At 59.2% G+C, this 19,572-nt stretch overlaps 2 protein-coding genes across 9 annotated transcripts in view; both read right to left on the reverse strand.

The window, feature by feature from the left end:
- MFAP2 (microfibrillar associated protein 2) overlaps positions 1–811 on the reverse strand; it is an 8,667-nt gene extending 7,856 nt beyond the window's left edge. Inside the window, exon 1 of the mRNA XM_017833375.1 lies at positions 678–811. The gene's annotated coding sequence lies outside the window, so the exon portion shown is untranslated. The remainder of the gene's footprint in view (positions 1–677) is intronic.
- A 1,532-nt stretch (positions 812–2,343) lies between these two features.
- The window catches only part of ATP13A2 (ATPase 13A2), a 21,414-nt gene continuing 4,185 nt past the window's right edge, over positions 2,344–19,572 (reverse strand). Inside the window, exons 1-29 of one of the 8 annotated variants that reach the window (XM_017833450.1) lie at positions 18,691–18,806; positions 16,526–16,593; positions 16,041–16,235; positions 15,224–15,282; positions 14,741–14,852; positions 14,560–14,636; positions 14,026–14,103; positions 13,711–13,780; positions 12,888–13,022; positions 12,573–12,639; positions 12,361–12,492; positions 12,049–12,216; positions 11,861–11,971; positions 11,711–11,757; positions 11,433–11,621; positions 11,155–11,361; positions 10,916–11,029; positions 10,624–10,780; positions 10,228–10,348; positions 9,893–10,017; positions 9,224–9,384; positions 8,148–8,258; positions 6,851–6,930; positions 6,442–6,594; positions 5,601–5,697; positions 5,281–5,504; positions 4,000–4,151; positions 3,675–3,847; positions 2,344–3,534 (exon numbers count right to left, since the gene is read on the reverse strand). In XM_017833450.1, the coding sequence (XP_017688939.1) occupies positions 3,364–3,534; positions 3,675–3,847; positions 4,000–4,151; positions 5,281–5,504; positions 5,601–5,697; positions 6,442–6,594; positions 6,851–6,930; positions 8,148–8,258; positions 9,224–9,384; positions 9,893–10,017; positions 10,228–10,348; positions 10,624–10,780; positions 10,916–11,029; positions 11,155–11,361; positions 11,433–11,621; positions 11,711–11,757; positions 11,861–11,971; positions 12,049–12,216; positions 12,361–12,492; positions 12,573–12,639; positions 12,888–13,022; positions 13,711–13,780; positions 14,026–14,103; positions 14,560–14,636; positions 14,741–14,852; positions 15,224–15,282; positions 16,041–16,235; positions 16,526–16,593; positions 18,691–18,703 (3,567 nt within the window). In that variant the 5' untranslated portion in view covers positions 18,704–18,806 and the 3' untranslated portion in view covers positions 2,344–3,363. Of the gene's footprint in view, positions 3,535–3,674; positions 3,848–3,999; positions 4,152–5,280; positions 5,505–5,600; positions 5,698–6,441; positions 6,595–6,850; positions 6,931–8,147; positions 8,259–9,223; positions 9,385–9,892; positions 10,018–10,227; positions 10,349–10,623; positions 10,781–10,915; positions 11,030–11,154; positions 11,362–11,432; positions 11,622–11,710; positions 11,758–11,860; positions 11,972–12,048; positions 12,217–12,360; positions 12,493–12,572; positions 12,640–12,887; positions 13,023–13,710; positions 13,781–14,025; positions 14,104–14,559; positions 14,640–14,740; positions 14,853–15,223; positions 15,283–16,040; positions 16,236–16,525; positions 16,594–18,690; positions 18,807–19,572 lie in introns of those variants that run through there. The other 7 variants (XM_017833447.1, XM_017833453.1, XM_017833451.1 and 4 more) reach the window with 7 other exon arrangements.

Here is a 19,572-nt window from a genome sequence, read left to right on the forward strand (position 1 = left end):
TTTTTTTTTTCTCCCTAGCTCTCCAGTTGCCAGAGAGTGGGAGAACAAAGGGAATATAAAAGGATTCCCGTTTTTTTTGGCCCTTGCCCAAAGGTACAAAACTCGGTGCCCCCATCCCCATTTTCACACCTCACTTTTTCCTCGGGGTCCCGTCCCCCCAAATCAACAGAAACAATCAAAGAGTCCTTTTTAGAGTCTCTTTCCAGGGTGGAAAAAAAAACCACCACGGCTTCCTTCAGGTTTAGGCTGAAGGTTTTCAGCTTTAGGATATTTTCTGGAAGTGGTTAAAAAATCTCCTCCAACAACTGTCAGGCCTCTGAAATTGGTCGTGTCCCCCCCCACCCCCCCGCGGCTGCCGTTCCTTCAGCACCCCAAAAATCGAGTGGGGTTTGGTTTTCTGGGATTAAAGAGTTCAAAGCAGCTTTTCCGAGCTGCCCCAACCCATGGAGGTTCTAAGGTGATTTTGGAAAGCCCCAGGAATGGGGGTTTAGCCCCCTTTGCTGCTGGGGGGGGTGTCCCCAGAATTCCTGGGAATGGGGGAGTCTCTCCCGCCTGGTCCTTACCAGTTGGTGACGGCTCTGCCCTTTCCCACCGCCTCGGTCTCTTCTCTCTGCTTTCCAAAAACTCTGGAAATGAGAGTTAAAAAAAACCACAAAAAAACCAAAAAAACCTCCTACCTCCAACATGGGGGATCCGCTGGGTCCTAAAGCCACACCTGGGCCGGCCCCTTCCTGCTCCCGCTGCTGCCTGGGAGGGGAAAAACCGGGATAATAATTCCAAATAATAACCAGTGAGAGCTTCTCGATGCGAAGGGCATCGGGGCAGTTGGGGTTTTGCTGTTTCTTGGGGGTTTTTCCCGGTTGGATGAATTTTAAACCCATTTAAGAGCAAGGAGGAAGAAGGATTCCGTGCAGCACCGGCACGGATCGGGCTGGGATTCGTGCTGCTGGAGGGACAGATCCAAGGATCAGGGCAGGGAATTGTTGGATCATCTCGTCAGTTTTTGGGAAAAGTCAAATACACCCCAAAATTTTGGCTGCTGGACCCCCGTCCTCCCTCCTGGTCCACTGACATTAGCGCTCCACCTTCCCCCGGGGCAGAGGATGCTGCGATCCCGGGGGATTTAAAGCTTTATCCCAGGATGGAGGGGGGGAAAAGGCAAAATTCCCCTTTTCCCACCCAGGCTGAGGACGTGCAGCCCTGGGGGGGGGGGGGAAGCCAGCACTGCTGCCCGTGGGGCCCCCTTTTCCCTGCATTGCTGGCGGCTTTCCAGAGGACACGGAATACTGGCTGCGTCCCGGCAGGGCTTGGGATGATCCCCCAAACCCCCCGAGCCTGGAGGTGACACAGAGCCCGGAGCTGCGGGATGAAAACCTGCGGATTTTAGGAGTAAAACCAACAGGGAGCAAACAGAGGGACGGAGGGACGGAGGGAAAACGACTCTGGAGATGGGAATGGGAATGGGGATGAGGAGCCGCGATTTTCATCCACAGGACGGGATTCCACCCGGCTCACACGGGGTCGTGCAGCCAGGAGAGGGGCTGACTGCTCCCAAAACCAGGAACATGTGGATTTGCAGAGCAGGATAAGCAGCAGACAGGGTTTTAAAGAACTCCCATCTCCTCCCGAGCCTGGTTTTCCAGGCTGAAGGATGGATAAAACCATCAAATGACTCCAAACACAGCTGCTCCTTGCCCCCAAATCCAGCATTATCCTCATCCCAGACCTGGTAACCTTTATCCAAGGGCAGGAGCTGCCTGTTAATAATTAAATGGACTTTACAACCCCCCTGGAGCCGGGAACACCCTCAGAATCCAGCCAAGCCAAACACCCCGAGGGGAGTGTGGAAATTCCAGGGGGAAGAGGAGTCCTGGGTGCCTTTGCTTTGCAAACTGCCAAGAACAGGCAGAATTCTCCGAGATTTGTGTGTGGGGAGGTTTTTTTTAGGCTCGGGAAAGTCTGGTTTAATAACTCCAGCCTTGGCTGGGATTTCAGGAAACCTCTTACCTCTGCTTGTGCCTCATTTCCTGACCTAATCCCCAGCTCCCGGAGGGCAGAGAGGCCGCCGGCGCTCGGAGGGGGAGAGACTTTCCATGGAGACAAGTTCCTGCAAGAACCAGCCTCTGATCCGAGAGCCAGGCTTGCAGGCAGCTGGAAAAGCCTGGGAGGGGGATGCAGGCAGCACATCCCCCTCCCTGGGGATCAGCTCTTCCCACCTCGGGATGCGGCGGCTCCGTCCACCGGCTTTTCCTTGGCTGCAGGAGCGAGGTCTGAGAGTCCCGGCCAGGCCACCTGGGTTTTTCCAGCAATGGTTATTATTTTCTAGGAAATTCCAGCTGGAAAGAAGCTACTTAGCTCAGTTTGGGCTGCTGGAATCCCAGCGGTGTCATCCCTGGCTCCGCTCCCTGCTTTCGAGCATCGGAGTGTCTTCCAGCCGGGCCGGGGAATGAGGTGACCCCAAAACCTCTGCCCTGCTCCCATATTCCATGGAAACTGCCCCGTGCCACGGATGCCATCCTGCATCCATCCCCAGACAGCACAAGGAAGGAGTCAAGAAAATAGTGTTAATTTATTAGACAACACCCGCGACTGCACCGTCCAGAATCGGCGCCGTCCACAACCTGGAATTGGCACCTTCACCCTCCCCACGGCTTTTACACCTCGAGGCATCGGAGTGTAGTTAAAAAATAAAGAGATCTGGGGTTTTTTTAATGCTACAAAGGTCCCAGCCGGAAGCAGAAGTGCCCTGCGGGAGCATTCCAAGCGGGAAAGGGGCCCGCAGTTGGTCCCCAGGATGGAGCAGCATCCTTGGCAAGCTGGGAATGGGGACTGTAAACTTCCTACACATCTAGGGAGGGCCATGGAGGGGAGTCACAGTGACATGGACACGAGGTCGGGGGGGTGCCCTCGCCAGGAGAGGATCAGGGACCCTCCTCTGTTTTTGGGATGCGGCACCTCCGTCTGCGGCGTTTCCTCGGAGTGAGTTTTGGAGTCTTGGCCAGGCCACCTGCAGTTTTCCAGCCATAATTATTATTTTCTAGGAAATTCCAGCTGGAAAGAGGTCATGGAGCTCAGTTTGGGCAGCCAGGAGAGGACGAGGGAGGTGGAATTCCGCTGCGGAACAGCCCCGGTGCCCGGCGCAGGAGCGGGAGAAACCCTGGAGGAAGAGCCCCTCCGGTTCCTCCTCTTCCTCTGGATCTTCTCCTCCCGTTTCTCCTCCACCACCTCCTCCCTGTGGGACCACCACGACTGTGGCCCCAGAGCTGCCGTGCCGCGGGATCCCGCCCGCCGCATCCCTCCTTTTCCCGGGATCAATAAATAAAGGCCATCGTCTGAGGGTGGCACGGGAGGGCCCCGCGCCCGCTATCTCAGGGCCATGGCCATCCTGGGGGTGGCAAAGAGGGGCTCGTTGAGGGGGGGCCAGCCCGGCTGCTGCTGGCTCAGCTCCTTCTCCAGCCTCTTGAAGAGCTTCTTGGAGGCTTTTTTCCGGCGTATCCTGCGGCAGCAGCGGAGCAGGCCATGGTCCAGGGCAGTCTGGGGCAGAGAAAGGCGGGAAAACAGCTTTGGGGAGGATGTTCCTCAGGAGAGGGTGGAGCTGACGGCGAGGGGAGCCCTGTCCCCCCTGGAGGAGCCCCTGAAGGTCCCCCGGCCCCTCCCGTCCCACCCGGCCCCACCTCCAGCACGAAGGCGGCGAAGAAGTTGAGGGCGGCGATTCCCAGCAGCAGCAGCTTGAAGTTCAGGTCCTCGATGCCGTGGAGCTTCAGGAGGGTTTTGGGGAAGCCCAACGGGTAGAGCGTCAACCAGATCATGAGGCCAAAGAGCAGGACGAGGACGAGCAGGAAGAGCACTGAGGGTGAGAGGGGAGAGGGTGAGGAGGAGGAGGAGGAGGAGGAGGAAGAGGAAGAAGAGGAAGAAGAGGAAGAGGAGGAGGAAGAGGAGGAGAAGGAAGAGAAGGAGGGCTGGGGGGTCTCTGTGCCCCCGTGGCAGCCCCACCCTCACCGTTGGTGTAGAGGGGCTCCCGGAAGGGGTATCCCTTGGACATGGCCACGGCCAGGATGAGGTACTGGAAGCCACTGACGCAGAACAGGACGGTGTTCTCGTAGTTGGGCAGGTTCTGGGGGGCTGTCACTGTGCTGTTCAGGGGGACGAACCTGAGCCGGGGGGGACGGAAGAGGGGAAGGTGAGAAGAGGGTCTGAATGTCACTCCTGGTTTTCCACATTCTGCCTTGGGAGGGGATGGGGAGGGGCAGGTCCTGAGCTCCTCTCCCTGCTGACAGGACCCAGGGAACAGCTGGAGCTGTGCCAGGCAGGGTCAGGTTGGATCTCAGGAAAAGGTTCTTCCCTCAGAGGGTGGTTGGCACTGACCAGGCTCCCCAGGGCAGTGCCACGGCCCCACGGCTGCCAGAGCTCCAGGAGGGTTTGCACAATGCTCTGAGGGACAGGGGGGGAATGTTGGGGTGTCTGGGCAGGGCCAGGAGCTGGATTGATGATCCCTGGGGGTCCCTTCCAGCTCAGGACATTCTGTAATTCCATGTCTGCTGCCAGACAGCTGGAGGTATCCCGGATCCCAAAGCCAGGACAAGCACCTGGACTCTATCACAACCTGTGTGCCATTCCCATCACCAAACCCACATGAAGGCATGGGATACCAGGAAGAATTCCTTCACAGAAAGGAATTCTAAAGCACTGTCACAGGCTGTTCAGGGCACTGGTGGAGTCACCATCACTGGGAGTGTTCAAAAAATGTCTGGATGTGGCACTTGGGTTAATGGTGAACGTGGTGGTGGTGGACGAGCACCAGGGCTCCATCACAACCTCCATGTCCTTCCCATCCCTAAGGAAGGGGAAGTTTAGATTGGATATCAGGAAAAATCCCTTCACTGAAAGGGTGTAAAGCTTTGGAAGAGGCTGCCCAGGGTGGTGGAGGAGTCACTATCCTTGGAAGTGTTCGGAAAATGTCGGGATGTGGCACCTGAGGACACGGTTTAGTGGTGAACGTGGTGGTGGTGGACAAGCACCAGGGCTCCTCCACATCGTTCCCATCCCTAAGGAAGGGGAGGTTTAGATTGGATATCAGGAAAAATCCCTTCACAGGAAGGGTTGTAAAGCTTTGGGAGGGGCTGCCCAGGGTGGTGGTGCAGTCCCCACCCCCGGAGGGGCTCCAAACCCGTGTGGCTGTGGCACGCGGGGACACGGTTCAGTGGCGAGCACGGGAGGACTCGACCTCAAAGCTCCCATCCAACCTCCACAGCTCCTCCCTCCCGGGGTTTGGGGCCTCACCAGCTCTGCGAGACGGTGATGAAGTAGCTGAGGACCTGCACAGTGATGAGCAGGGCTGTCTGCAGCAGGAGGCTGCCCAGCACCAGGGCGCTGATGAGGGTGCCCGGGGGCCGCGCCAGGCCCAGCGCGCGGGCGGGGCCCGTGCGGCCCATCAGCACGGCCACCGTGGTGGTGATCACCAGGTCGAAGAACAGGAACTGGAAGTCGCTCAGGTTGGTGTTGAGCTGGGGAGGAGAAGAGCCCCGAGGGCCTTGAGCAGGGCCAGGTCCAGAGGCAGCAGGGAGGGGGTGGCCGGGGCAGGGCAGGAATTTGGGACTCACCGTGTAGAGCAGCAGCACGGACACGAACTGCACGAGGCTGTACAGGGCCATGTACTTGAACACACCAAAGGAGGTGACCAGGGAGCACCTGCCCTCCCTGCAGGGAGAGATTCACACAGAATATCCTGAGCCGGAAGGGACCCTCAGGGATCGTGGATCCAACCCCTGGCCCTGCCCAGACACCCCAACAATCCCCCCCTGTCCCTCAGAGCACTGTCCAAACGCTCCTGGAGCTCTGGCAGCCTTGGGGCCGTGACACTGCCCTGGGGAGCCTGGTCAGTGCCAACCACCCTCTGAGGGAAGAACCTTTTCCTAACATCCCACCTGACCCTCCCTGGCACAGCCTCGTGTCACACCAGACCAAAGTTCTGCAGGAGAGATCCAACACCTGCCCCACTCCAACAAAAGGTGGCATCTCCTACCTTGACCTGCCACATTCCTCCAAGGGAGGACAGATTTAGTCACTGCAGACCCACCCAAAAACCAGCAGCACGAGGAACACGTGAAATGGGAGACCTGATCTTGGCTGGCACCTCCCAGTGCCATCCTTCCCACCCCAACCTGCCTGGAACGGTGCCAGCCATGGTCCCAAGCTGGCACTCACCGGGACAAGGTCCTTCACCACGTACATGTGGGGCAGAGTTCCTGACACCCACCCTGAGCCTGCCCTGCCCCAGCTCCAGGCCATTCCCTGGGTGCTGTCCCTGTCCCCATAGGGTTCAGGGCCTGCCCCTCCTGTTCCCTGGAACTGCAGCGAGGTCTCCCCTCACCCCCAGCCCTGCTCCCGACCATCCCCCCGAGGGCCAGAGGAGCCCTCCCGTGGCCGTTCCCCCGAGCTCACCGGATCACCCTGGGCACACACTCGATGTTGGCCATGCGGGACGTGAAGGGCGATGCCACCGACGCCTCGGCCTCGGACAGCGAGATGCCCACGTCGGCCGCCCGCAGCGCCCCGCAGTCGTTGGCCCCGTCCCCACACATCCCCACGCAGTAGCTGCACAGGGAACCAACACCATCAGCAGGGGGAAAACCCCCAGATCTGCCCAGGGAACTAACACCCTGGCAGGGGGAGAACCCCAGGATCTGCCCAGGGGAGCCGTGGCTGTCCCAGCCCTGGGAGTGTCCAAGGCCAGGTTGGAGCAACCCAGGATTGTGGAAGGTGTCCCTGCCCATGGGATTGGATGGCTTCCAACCCGACCCATCCCATAATTCCATGACTAACCCCTGCCCCCCACCCCCCCAGGCCTCACTTGAGCTCCTGCAGGCTGCACACCAGCTGAGTCTTCTGCTCGGGCAACATGCGGGCGAACACGGTGGCTCGGAGCAGGATCTGCCAGGGACGGGAGACCCCGTGTCCATCTCGGAGCACCCCCAGCCCTGTGCCCAGGGGGAGCTCAGGGGGCACAGGGAATCTCACACCCCCATCCCTGTGCCCAGGGGGAACTCAGAGGGCACAGGGAATCTCACACCCCCATCCCTGTGTGCCCAGGGGGAGCTCAGGGGCACAGGGAATCTCACACCCCCATCCCTGTGTGCCCAGGGGGAGCTCAGGGGCACAGGGAATCTCACACCCCCATCCCTGTGTGCCCAGGGGGAGCTCAGGGGCACAGGGAATCTCACACCCCCATCCCTGTGTGCCCAGGGGGAGCTCAGGGGCACAGGGAATCTCACACTCCCATCCCTGTGCCCAGGGGGAACTCAGAGGGCACAGGGGATCTCACACCCCCACCCCTGTGCCCAGGAGATGCTCGGAGGGCACAGGGGATCTCACACAGGCCACAAAAACACCCTCAGGGAATTTTGTTTTGGAGCTGTGAGGCCACACTGGGAAAGCCCAGGGAGATCAACCTTGATTTAGGGTCCCCAACCCCACCAGAGGGTCCCCAACCCCACCAAAGGGTTCCCCAAGCTCAATGGAGGGTTCCCAACCCAATTCCCTTGTTGGAGGGTCCCTCAACCCCATCAGAGGGTCCCCCTGCTTTGCCAGAGGGTTCCCCAACCTCACCAGAGGGTCCCCAACCCCACCAAAGGATTCCCCAGCCTCGCTGGAGGATCTCCAACCTCACCAAACGATCCCCCAGCCTCGATGGACAACACCCCAACCTTGCTGGAGGATCCCCCAACCTCACCAGAGGACTCCCAACCCCACCAAAGGATCTCCCAATCTTGCTGGAGACTCCCCCAAGCCCACTTGGGGGGACTCCCCCAACCTCACCAAAAGGGACCCCAACCTCACCAAAAGGGTCCCCAACCTCACTGGAGGGTTCCCCAACCCTGCCAGAGGGTTCCCAACCTCATCAGAGCATTCCCCAACCTCCCCAAAGGATCCCCCAACCCCACCAAAGGGTTCTCCAACCTCGATGGAGGACTTCCCATCGTCACCACAGGGTACCCCAACCTTGCTGGAGCATCCCCAACCCCACCAAAGGGTTCCCCAACCCCCATGGAGGGTCTCCCAACCTCAGCAAAGGATTCCCCAACCCAGCTGGTGGGTTCCCAACCTCTCCAGAGGTCCCAGCCCTGCCAGAGGGTTCTCCTGGGACTCACCCTGGGCAGCAGGTCGGCAAAGTGCTCACAAACCACCTGGAAGGATTTTCCATTGAGGGCCAAGTGGCAGGGCTGGGGAGGGGGGGAGGAGCCATCCTGCTGCTCCAGGCCCTGCCAAGGAAAACAGCTCCTTGTTCTCCTTCCAGTCCCTGCAGAGCCCCGGGATAACGGGCTGAGCAGCCTCCTCAGGGCAGGAGGGGGAGCAGCTGCCCCTAAAGCCCAACTCCAGGGATATAAAAGGGGGTATTTGGGATAAAAAGCTTGTTTGATGGAGCTCTTGGTGCCAAGCCTGGAGCAGGACCTGGCAGCATCCACAAAGAGCAGGTTTGGAGCCTCAGCTCCAGCCTGATGTGCTCCCAGGGAGACAGGAGCAGGTTGTATTTCCAGGTACAGAAATGGGGATATTTGGGACAAAAAGCTTGTTTGGTTGAGCCCTTCATGGCAAGCCTGGAGCAGAGTCTGGAAGCATCCACGAGGAGGATTTTTGGAACATCCCTTCCAGCCTGATGTGTTCCCAGGAAGAGACAAGAGCAGCTTAACTTCTCCTAAAAGGGGCATTTAATGAGGGGCGGGATCACATCCTTAACTGTCTTGAGGGATAACAATGCTGGAAAACCACTTCCCATCCCTGGAAGTGTCCAAGACCAGGCTGGACAGGACTTGGAGCAACCTGGGCTAGTGGAAGGTGTCCCTGCCCATGGCAGGGGGTGGAATGGGATGAGCCTTAAGGTTTTTTCCAACCCAACTCATCCTGGGATTCTGGGATTCCCATGACTGTGGGAAGAGCTGGACTTGAGAGACTCCATTTCTTAGAAATAAGGAAGGAATTCCTGGCTGTGAGGGTGGAGAGGCCCTGGCACAGGGTGCCCAGAGAAGCTGTGGCTGCCCCTGGATCCCTGGAAGTGTCCAAGGCCAGGTTGTAGCCACCTGGGATAGTGGAAGGTGTCCCTTCCCTCGGGGACATGGGACGAGCTTTAAGGTCCTTCCCAACCGAAACCCCCTGGGATTCTGTGCAGAAGTGGGTGACTGGGCACTCTGGGCTCGAGGAACCCCCAAACCGTGCCGTGGGGTCTCACCTGGGGCTGCTCCTCGCCCTGGGAATCCTCGGCCGGCAGGAATCGGAGCGCGGCGGGTTTGCCGTGCCCGGGCGGGGAGGCCGAGACGAAGATGAGCCGCTCCCGGGGCTCCACCATGCGGCAGCCGCGGGCCACGTTCAGCGCCGTCAGCATGTTGTCCCCTGCCAGGAACGGGGGGGAGGACAGGGAATGGGCTTTTGGGGGCTCCAGGCCAGCAGGAGCAGCTCCGACCCGTAGCGTCCCCTCTCCGCGGTCCCTTCACCTCCCTGTGTTTTGGGGGACAACTCCAAACCCTCGTGTTTTCCCCACTCCAAAGGAAAGCAGATTCAAATCCTGCTTTCCTGGCTGCAGAACACCTGGAGTTAACTCTGTTCCCCCCCCATGATCCATGAAATGTGGGATGTTTGCAAGATATCGACATTTGGGCGATGGAGAGCAAAACCAGGAGCTTTTCCATACAAAAACCTTCCCCAGCCTGAGCCCTTCAGCCCTGTGAGCATTCCAAGGGTAGGGATACACCAACCCAGCGCCCAGGAGTCCTTGCTGTGCCCCCACAGCTGCTCCAGGCCATGGATTTCTGGCAGGAAACCCCTTCACCCCTTGCCCAACGCCAAGGACTGTCCATGTCCCGTCCCTTCCCGACTCCGTGTCCCCATTCCCCGGGATCACCTGTCACCATGACAGGCCGGATGTTGGCGTTCCTCAGGAGCTGGATCACAGGCGCAGACTCCGGCTTGAGGACGTTCTTCATGACCAGGAATCCCAGGAAGCTCAGGCTGCTCTCCACGGAGTCCCTGGTGGGACACAATGAGCCCTTCAGCACCACCACCAGGCACAGAGGAGCCGTGGGTATGAACAGCTAAAAATCCCTCTGGGAGGCAGCCAGGAATTCCCTTCATGCGGATTAGGGTCTAATTCCCTGCAGGCTGCAGGGCAGCAAGACATCCTTGGAAATGCTTGGAGCAAACGAGGTGTAAAGAGAGAGAACAGGGCTGGGCACCAACCTGGGCAGCTGCAGGGCCTCCTCGAAGGTGGCCACCGTGCCCAGGGCTTTGCCAGCCAGACCCAAGACCCGGAAACCATCCGTGGTGTAGTGTCGGAGCATCTGGGAGAAATCCAGGGGCACTGGAAAAGCGAGGCCAGAAGAGCTCCTGAAGGAACCCCGAGACCAGGAGAGGGGAGACGGGGCTCGAGCTTCCAAAGGGCTTTGGGTGTTCATCCAGCCCCCAGCCCCATTCCCGGTCTTCCATCTTCCTGTTTTCTTCCCCACACGTGGCTAGAGCTAATCCAAAGCTCTGTGCCTCTGGGAAGTGCCCCCCAGCATCCCTGAGGACAGTTCCCTGCAGGGATACAGATGATGCAGCAGCGGGACTGGTGACCCCCAGCATCCCAGTACACACCAGTTTCCTTCCTGCACAGACTGGCCACCATCTCCGGGGCGCCCTTGACGTACACGTGGGCTGTGGCTTCTCCGGGGAGTTTCACCAGGACACTCATCCTCTGGAAGGAGGAGGAGAAAGGGAAACGCCGGAGGATCCCCAGGGGTGACTGGTGCTTCTGCAGAGGAGAGGGAATGTCAGGGCCAGGAGGAACCTCTCCAGGAATAATCTGTCCCGGAGGAACCTCTCCAGGGCTGTGAGGAGCAGACCCAGTGGTCTGGGGTGCCGGAGCCGCTCTGCTCCACGGGATTACCCTGTCCCGGGGCTGCTCTTCCTCAGGGGGAGGTTTCACCACAGCCAAGACCTTCATCCCAAACTGCTGGAAGGCCAGGAGCTCCCCCTCCTCCTCCTCCATCATCTCCAGGCGCTGCAACCGAGGCAGGGGCTGGGATGGCAAAGCCCCCCCAACCTCACGGGGGGTCTGAACACCCCTGTCCTGGCAGAGCGGGATTCCCGCCTCCTCCCCCTTTGCATCCCCCCCTCCTGGCTTACCCAGCCGGTGGATTCCAACATTTTGAGGTCCACGGGGTCCCCGACGAGCTGTGCCCGCAGCAGGGACAGGCTGTGGCAGGAGGCCAGGGTGTAGAGCAGGGGCCCGGCCGGGAGGCACCGCGGCTCGTGGACGACGGGCAGGAACCGGTTGTTCTCCAGGGGCACCACCCCCCACACGTCCAGCCCTTCCTCTGTCAGCGTTCCCGTCTGCGGGGAGAGCCTGCGGTGTCCCGGAGATCCCTCCCCCGGGAATGGTGCCCCCGGCCCACCCCGCTCACCTTGTCAAAGCAAACCAGGCGGATCTTCCCACACAGGTTGATCCGGGGGGGGCTGATGCAGAAGATTCCCTGTTTCTTCAGCCTGTTCTGGGCGTAGATGGTGCCCACGGTCATGGCGGCCGGCAGCGCCGGCGGCACGATGACGGTCACCAGGTCCAGGGCGCGGATGATGATCTGCCCCACGGGCACCTGGCAGGGCAGCAGGGACAGGGGTGGGCATCCCTCATCCTGACGGTTCCTGTGGATCCCGGGGTATCCTCCAGCCCCACCAGCCCTACCTGGTTCCTAACCAGGATGAGGATGCTGTACAAGGTGCCGACGAAAGCTGTGCCGGAGGGAGAAGGGTTACCGAGCAAAGCTGAGGGAGGGGGTTCAACCTTCCAGAGGAGTTTGGATGCTCCCGGTGGTGTCTCCGTGCTCAGACCTACCCAGGATGGCGAGGAACAGGACGAACTTCACGGCATCCTTGTAGAACTTGAAGCTGACGGGTTTGGGGTAGAGGATGGAGCTGATGAGATCCCCCTTGGCCGTGCAGAACCCTGTGGGAAAGGCCGGGGGGTCACCACGTGCTCCCAAGGGTGCGGATCCATCCCAGTGTTCCTCCCCAGTCCATCACCTGTGCGGGTCACCACGGCCAGCACTTCCCCCCCCACGTAGGCCTTGGCCTGGATGACGTGTGTCCCACAGAACAGGGTGTGCCTCCGGTGCTCCTCCGGGGAGTACACGGCCCCGGCCGCCTGCGCCCCGGCCGGCAGCGGCGTCTTCATCACCGGCACGCTCTCCCCTGGGAATAACGCAGCTCTGTCAGCCTGGGCAAGGCAGGATCTGGCCAGCCCAGATGGGAAGGGGCTGCTGTAGGGTCGCTGAGACACGAGGCTCATCCTCTCCCCCGAAATGCCCCGGGAATGCCAGGGAAGGAGGCTCTCACCCGTCAGCATGCTCTCATTGACCATGCACTCGCCCGTCAGCAGCGCGGCGTCGCAGGGCACCAGCAGCCCGTCCCCGGGAATGCTGATGCAGTCCCCTGGCACCAGCTCCACCGAGCTCACCACCGTCTCCTCTGGAAGACAGCGTGGCCGTGCTCAGGCACGGCACCCCGAGGCCATCCCAAAGAGTTCCACGCCGGAGTGCCACCCTCACCTCCGCCGCACCGACGCACTCGGACGCCCACCGACATCCTGGCCATGGCCTGCAGTGTGGTGCTTTGCTGGGAGACAGGGAGGGAGAAGTTAAAACCACCCGAGGATGCCCAAAAAGCACAACAAAGCATCCCTGGAACTGGTCTCAAAGGCTCAGGATCAGGGATGAAGGACAAGGAAAGCCATCCTGCCATTGGATTGCAGGTTGTCCTCACCCAGCTGGGCTCAGGGGGAGCTTGACACCAGCACAGAGGTCAAAGGGCAGCAAAAAACGGGCTGTTTCAGAGAGATGCTCATCCCAAATAATCCCACCAACCTTCCTGGTCTCGTAGAGGGACAAGCCCAGGGAGACGGTGGAGATGAGGAAGATGCAGGCGGCGTAGTAGTAATAGGCATCACACACCCACAGCACGATGCTGAACACTTGGAAGATGTAGAAGGGATTGAGCACCTGCAACAAGGGGAAGGAGAAGCTTTGGGAAGAGGAGAGAACTTCTTCCAGCCCACTGTGAGACCTCCAGGCTCCTGGGAGGTGGGAGACCTTCCTCCAGCCCAGTGTGAGATCTCCAGGCTCCTGGGAGGGGGAAAAGCTTCCCTAGATCCTCATGACACATCCAGGCTCCTCGGGAGCAGGGAGAGCTTCCTCCAGCCCAGTGTCAGGTTCCTTGGGGTGGGGAAAAAGCTTCCTCCAGCCCATCCTGAGACCTTCCTCCAGATATCAGGAGACCTCCAGGCTCCTTTTGAGGAGGGGAGACCTTCCTCCCTCCTGGGAGGTAGGAGAGTTTCTTCCAGCCCATCATGAGACCTCCAGGCTCCTTGAGGAACAACAGCTCCCATGGAGAAGCTGGCCCTTCCTTGGTGCTGGGGATAGACCAGCTGATGTCCCATAAACCCTCCACCCTCCCCAGTTTTCCTCATGGATGGTGCTTCTGAGTATGCTCAGCCACCTCCACAACTACCTGGGGGTGCTCCTGTCCAAGCCAGGACGGGTCCCCTCCATGGCTGTGCCAGCTCTGCCTTCTCCCAAAGCCCTCTCCTCCCTTCCCAAGGGCTCACAAAGCACTTGGAGTGAGGGACGTGGAGCCAGGGAATGATCTGCCCTGGGAAAACCCTTGGAAGCTCAGCCCATGGACACTCACCTCCTCCACCAGCAGCCTTGCGTAGGACTTTACGGGCACCTCGATGAGGTTTGGGCCGTAGATCTTCCTCCTGGGAAGAGAGGAGAGGGAAGGAAATCCACCCTTGGGAGAAGCAGCATTTCCACCTCTCGGGTCCCCCCTGCTGCCCACACCTCCATGGGAGCTTGGTTACGTGGAGAAGCCAAGCCCAGGAATTCCATCCCACCCGCCAGCCCGGGGTTTGGAGGTCTGAACGCAAGGAAAACCCAGGCTCCAGGATTTTCTGCTCCTGGAAAATCCACGTGTGCTCCCTGTGCAACCCACGGGGATCCCCACCTGGTGCTGTGGTCCTGTTGGTCCAGCCCAGGCTGGGAGAGGTGGAGATCTGCACAGGTCCAACCCTCATCCAGGACACTGGGAAGTGCCAGGGGAAGGAAAAACGGAGAGACAGAGTCAAAATCAGCGGGAACAGCGGAACAAACACCACGGTCAAGTCCCTGGGAACACTAAAAACCCCCTTTGGAAAAGGGAGAGTGTTGTGTTCCTTGGCCTCTGTAGCAGCTCGTGAGTGCCAAGGAAAGCCAACAAAGGGGCACAGTTGGGAGAGCCGGGAGCATCCGGAGCTGCCAAACTGCTCCGTCCGGTTCCCTGTGCCCGGAGAGGCACCAACAGCCGGGGGCAGGGACCCACACCACGGGATGGGCTTCAGGAGGGACAATCCCGAGCAGTGCTGCAGCTCCCAGGGCGTCCAGGAGGGTTTTGAGGGAGCCGAGGGGGTTAGGAGAGGGTGGAGAGGGGCAGGGCCGGGGAAGGTTTTGAGGGAGCCGAGGGGGTTAGGAGAGGGTGGAGAGGGGCAGGGCCGGGGAATACCTGACCCTGCAGAACGTCTGCCGCCGCTCCAGCCACACGTAGCGCATCCCCTGGAACAGGTAATACCTCAGGACGTTCTTCTGAGCCCACGGGGACGGAAAAGAGAAGGTGTTGGTGGGGCACGAGAGCGGCCCATGGGAAGGGAGAGGGTTCCCGGGGGCGGGAAGGTCCCGGGCATCACCTCCTCGTTCTCGTGGAGCCGGAGGGTGTCCCGGCTCTCCTCCTCGTCCGACACTCCGACGGCGACGCTGCTCCGCCGCTCCTCCGGCCGCGCCCCGGGGGGCTGCTCCAGGCTGGCCGGGGAACCGAGGGTCAGTCCCCCCTCAGAGCCCCCGGATCCCACAGGAATGGGAGCCCAAGGGTCAGTCCCCCCTCAAACCCTCTGGATCCCACAGGAATGGGAGCTCGAGGGTCAGCCCTCCCTCAAACCCCCCGGATCCCACAGGAATGGGAGCTCGAGGGTCAGCCCTCCCTCAAACCCCCCGGATCCCACAGGAATGGGAGCTCGAGGGTCAGCCCTCCCTCAAACCCCCTGGATCCCACAGGAATGGGAGCCCGAGGGTCAGTCCCCCCTCAAACCCTCTGGATCCCACAGGAATGGGAGCTCGAGGGTCAGCCCTCCCTCAAACCCCCTGGATCCCATGGGAACACGAGCCCAGCTCACCTGCCCTCGCCCAGCGGCTCCAGCAGCACCCTGGAGGTGAAGCACTGCCCGAAGCGGTCCTGGAACACAGGGATGGTCTGGGATGGTCTGGGATGGACACCGGGAGCTCCCTGCTCAGCCCAGAGCCTCGGGAAGGCAGGGAGGCCCCGGCTACCCATCTTGGGGGATGGAAGGGTGGGTTTGGGGGATAATGAAGAGAAATTCCAGGCCCGGTTGGCTGGTGGGGAAGGGAAAAACGCAAAGTGATTTTAGGAATAAGAGTTATTCCTGGACTAATGGGATAATATAATTATTATTATTAATAAAATAATGATAATATTATATAATCAATATGCTACAATAAATATATAATAAATATGTTATAAATAACATACTCATATATATTTATGTCTTACATAATACTGATAGTAATATAAAATATAATGGCAATATGATGAGAATATTTTTATATATACATATTTTAATAAATAATGATGAAAATATGATGATGATAATAATAATAATTTAGTAATAAAAAATTCCTGGAACAATTTGGTGCTGGGGCACCTTGATGGAAGTTGAGGGTTCCTTGATGATGATAATTATTACTATAATAATCATAATCAGAATAATTTAATAAATAAAAATTCCTGGAATAATTTGGTGCTGGGGCACCTTGATGGAAGTTGGGGTTCCTTGATGGAAGGAGATGCCAGCCATGGAGAGGGCAAGCAGCAGCAAGGACCATTCCCAGGACCCTGCTGGGAGCCCAAGCCCAGCTCCACAGGCCCCCAGCACGGAGAAGGTTGGAAGGAGCCCCAGGCCCCCCAGGACTCACCCTGATGATGACCCAGTCGGCCTGGCCCAGGGCACAGGGTCTGCACTTGGCCTGCACTTCCAGGCTGGGCTTCCAGTGGAACAGCAGCAGGAGCAGCCCCGCGGTGAGGATGGAGCCCACGTGGCACAGGAGCACCCGCCAGGGGCGGCTCTGGTACCCAGACACCTCCTGCAAGAGAGGCTCACCTGGGCCTGCCTGGCGAGACAGCAACTCAACATTATTGCCATTCAACCCCAAATCCAGACAGGCCCTTGGTCAGAAATTCAACTAAAATTAACATCATCAGCCATTAAACCCCAAATCCAGAAAGGTCCTCGGTGATAAAATCAACTAAAATTAGCATTATCAGCCACTAAACCCCAAACTGATAAAATCCTTGAGCTTCCCGGCGGGATTTAACCCCGGTCAGGTGACAATCAACACCTCTGAGGGTGGGAAACCCCTGTCCCAAGCCTTCCTCCCCACGGAGAATCCCCCAGCCCTACCATGTGGGATGGATCCGGCTGCAGTGTCCCGTAGCTCCGCCGTCGGCTCCCCAGCAGCCTGCTGGCGTCTGCAAATCCCAAAAAAACAGGGAAAAGGGATAAGGAGAGGGGATCCAGCTTGGTCACCAGCTCCCCAGCAGCTTGCTGTCTGCAAACCCCCAAAAAACAGGGAAAAGGGATAAGGGGAGGTGATCCCGGGGGTTATTCGGGCGATGCCATCCCTGGCTCATCCCAGACGGCGGCCGGACCCGGCGGCTCCCGGCCATCCAGCCCGGGATGCTGCGGGAATGGGGCACCCGGCGCGGCCCCGTCCCGCTCCGGCCGCACGTGACGGTCACGGGAGCGGCGCCGGAGGAGCCCCGGGAGGGAATCTGGCGGAATTCCAGCGGCTTTCGGGAGCGGGGCTGGGACACGGCCAGGCCGAGCTCTCTAAGCCACTTTCCTCCGCTCCCTCCGCTCTCTGCGCCGGGGCCACAAAACCCGGCACTTCCCAGTTTTCAGGATGTCCGGCACCTCCGATTCCTGCCGGGCTCCGCTGCTCCCCCGAAGCCCGGCCTGGGCATCACTGGGATCATCCCAGGTGGAATTTCAATCATCACCCTCTGGGACGTGAAGCTGAACCTGTTTATCCTCTAAATCCACACCAGATTACAAATCACGACATTCCCAACGCCAGGATCTTTGTTTACCCCCTAAATCCACACCTGATTACAAGTCCTGGCATTCCCAACTCCAGAATCTTTGCTTATCCCCTAAATCCATGCTGGATTACAAATCACGACATTCCCAACTCCGTGATCCTTGCTTATCCCCTGAATCCATGCTGGATTACAAATCACGACATTCCCAACTCCAAGATCCTTGCTTACCCCCTAAATCCACACCTGATTACAAGTCCTGGCATTCCCAACTCCAGAATCTTTGCTTATCCCCTAAATCCATGCTGGATTACAAATCACGACATTCCCAACTCCGTGATCCTTGCTTATCCCCTGAATCCATGCTGGATTACAAATCACGACATTCCCAACTCCGTGATCCTTGCTTATCCCCTGAATCCATGCTGGATTACAAACCACGACATTCACAACTCCGGGATCTCTGTTTACCCCCTAAATCCACACTGGATTACAAATCCCGGCATTCCCAACTCCGTGATCCTTGCTTATCCCCTGAATCCATGCTGGATTACAAACCACGACATTCACAACTCCGGGATCTCTGTTTACCCCCTAAATCCACACTGGATTACCAGTCATGACATTCCCAACTCCGGGATCTCTGTTTACCCCCTAAATCCACACTGGATTACCAGTCATGACATTCCCAACTCCAGAATCCTTGCTTATCCCCTAAATCCCCGCTGGATTACAAATCACGACATTCCCAGCTCCAGGATCTCAAAGCAGCCGCGGGTGATAACACGTGGCACAAACACCAACCCGGGAGCTCGTTCCCCCTCTCGGAACAGCCGCTGCTTCCCCGCCTGGGCCGGGTTCAGGTTTCCAGGAGCGCGCTGAGCGCGGCTTAACCATTTCTGTGCCAGGCGGGAGCCCCTGCACCCGCTCCCTGCTGGAAAAGCCGGGATTCCTGGGATCCCTCCGGCGGGATTCCTGCCACTCCCTGGTGATCCCAGAGCTCGCCGGCGGGTGATAAAGGCAATTCATGCAAAGCCTGAATTCATCCCTGTTTTTGGGGATCGCCGGGGTCCATCTCACCAGCTCCCCGAAACGCGGCCGGGGCCGCTCCAAGGGATAAGTTTTGGGATGAGGAACAGGGGGATGAGCCCGACGGAAAACAAAAGCTCTCCCAGGAGCCCGAAGGGACACATCGTCTCTCTCTGGTGCTTTCCAGGTTTAAGGAAGCCCGGAGCGGGCGAGGAGGAGCCCGAGCCGCCCTTCCCAAGGGCAGGACAAAGGAGAGGCCGAGGGGGGGCCTCTCCAAAGCCTTTTCGCGAGAATGCAGGAGGGGAAAAGTATCCAACCAGACTGAAAACAACCCAATCCGCTCCCCGCGCATTCCCGGAGCAGGCCGGGAAGCGGGGAGCCCGGCCCGCCCCTCTCCTGGAGCACCGGCAGAATTATTCCGGCTTTTTCTGATCCGCAAAGCAGCAAATCCCTGGGAGGAGCAGACCCTGCCCGAGCCCGTTCCCGTGGATTTCTCACCTCCCGCTCCCATCCCGGCTGCTTCCCGAGCCACGGCGAGCTCGGAGGGCCCCCGGCCTCGGCTCACCCCAGCGGGCTGGGCTGGGATGCGGGATCCATGGGATCCATAGGGTCGGCATCACCTGCCCACGTGTCCGGGAAACCTCCGGAGGGGCGGAAGCTGCGCGAGCGGTTGGAATCGCGGCCACACCTCGTGGGCGAACAGGACCCGGGACGGGCCCTCACCCGCTCCACAGGGGGTTATTCCGGGACCCGGGCAGAGATCTGCCTCCCTTTCTGCTGGGAAAGTGGGATTAAGAGGGGGATAACGGCCAGGAGAGGCTGGAAATTCTCGGGAGGGTCAGAGATGCACCAGCCTGGCTTGTCCAGGGAAAAGGGGAGCCAAGATTCTGCAGACACTGGATTTGCACAAAAATCCTGGTTGGAATCCCCACAGCTGCCTGGCTCCGAGTCCATGCCCTGTCCTGGACCTTCACCACGTGTTCCTGCAGTCAGGGTTTGGGGAAAATTTGGGATGAAGATGCCCGGGATGCTCTGACACTTCCCACACGTCCTGGCAGGGAAGGACGAACACTCTGACTCTGGAATGCGGAGCTGGAACCTGGAGCCCACAGGCCTTGTGGCTCTGAACCCCCTTTGGAGCACCCCCAGCCTGGCTGGGAAGTGGCTGGGAATGCCAGTGCTGGTCCTTGTCCTGGGATTTGGCCCCAGATGCACATGGAAAACAGGTGGATGCTGATCCCAGGGATCTCCTACCCCAGCTCCCACAGCCCCTTTCTGGAAGCAACAAATCCCGAGGGGGCCTTGAGGTCTCCCTCTGCTCCTATTGTTCCCTGTGGATGGTCAGGACTTCCTGGGCAGCACCATCCACCCATCGATCCA

This window comes from Lepidothrix coronata, unplaced genomic scaffold (genome assembly GCF_001604755.1).
Source record: "Lepidothrix coronata isolate B3197 unplaced genomic scaffold, Lepidothrix_coronata-1.0 Scaffold214, whole genome shotgun sequence".
NCBI lineage: Eukaryota > Metazoa > Chordata > Aves > Passeriformes > Pipridae > Lepidothrix > Lepidothrix coronata.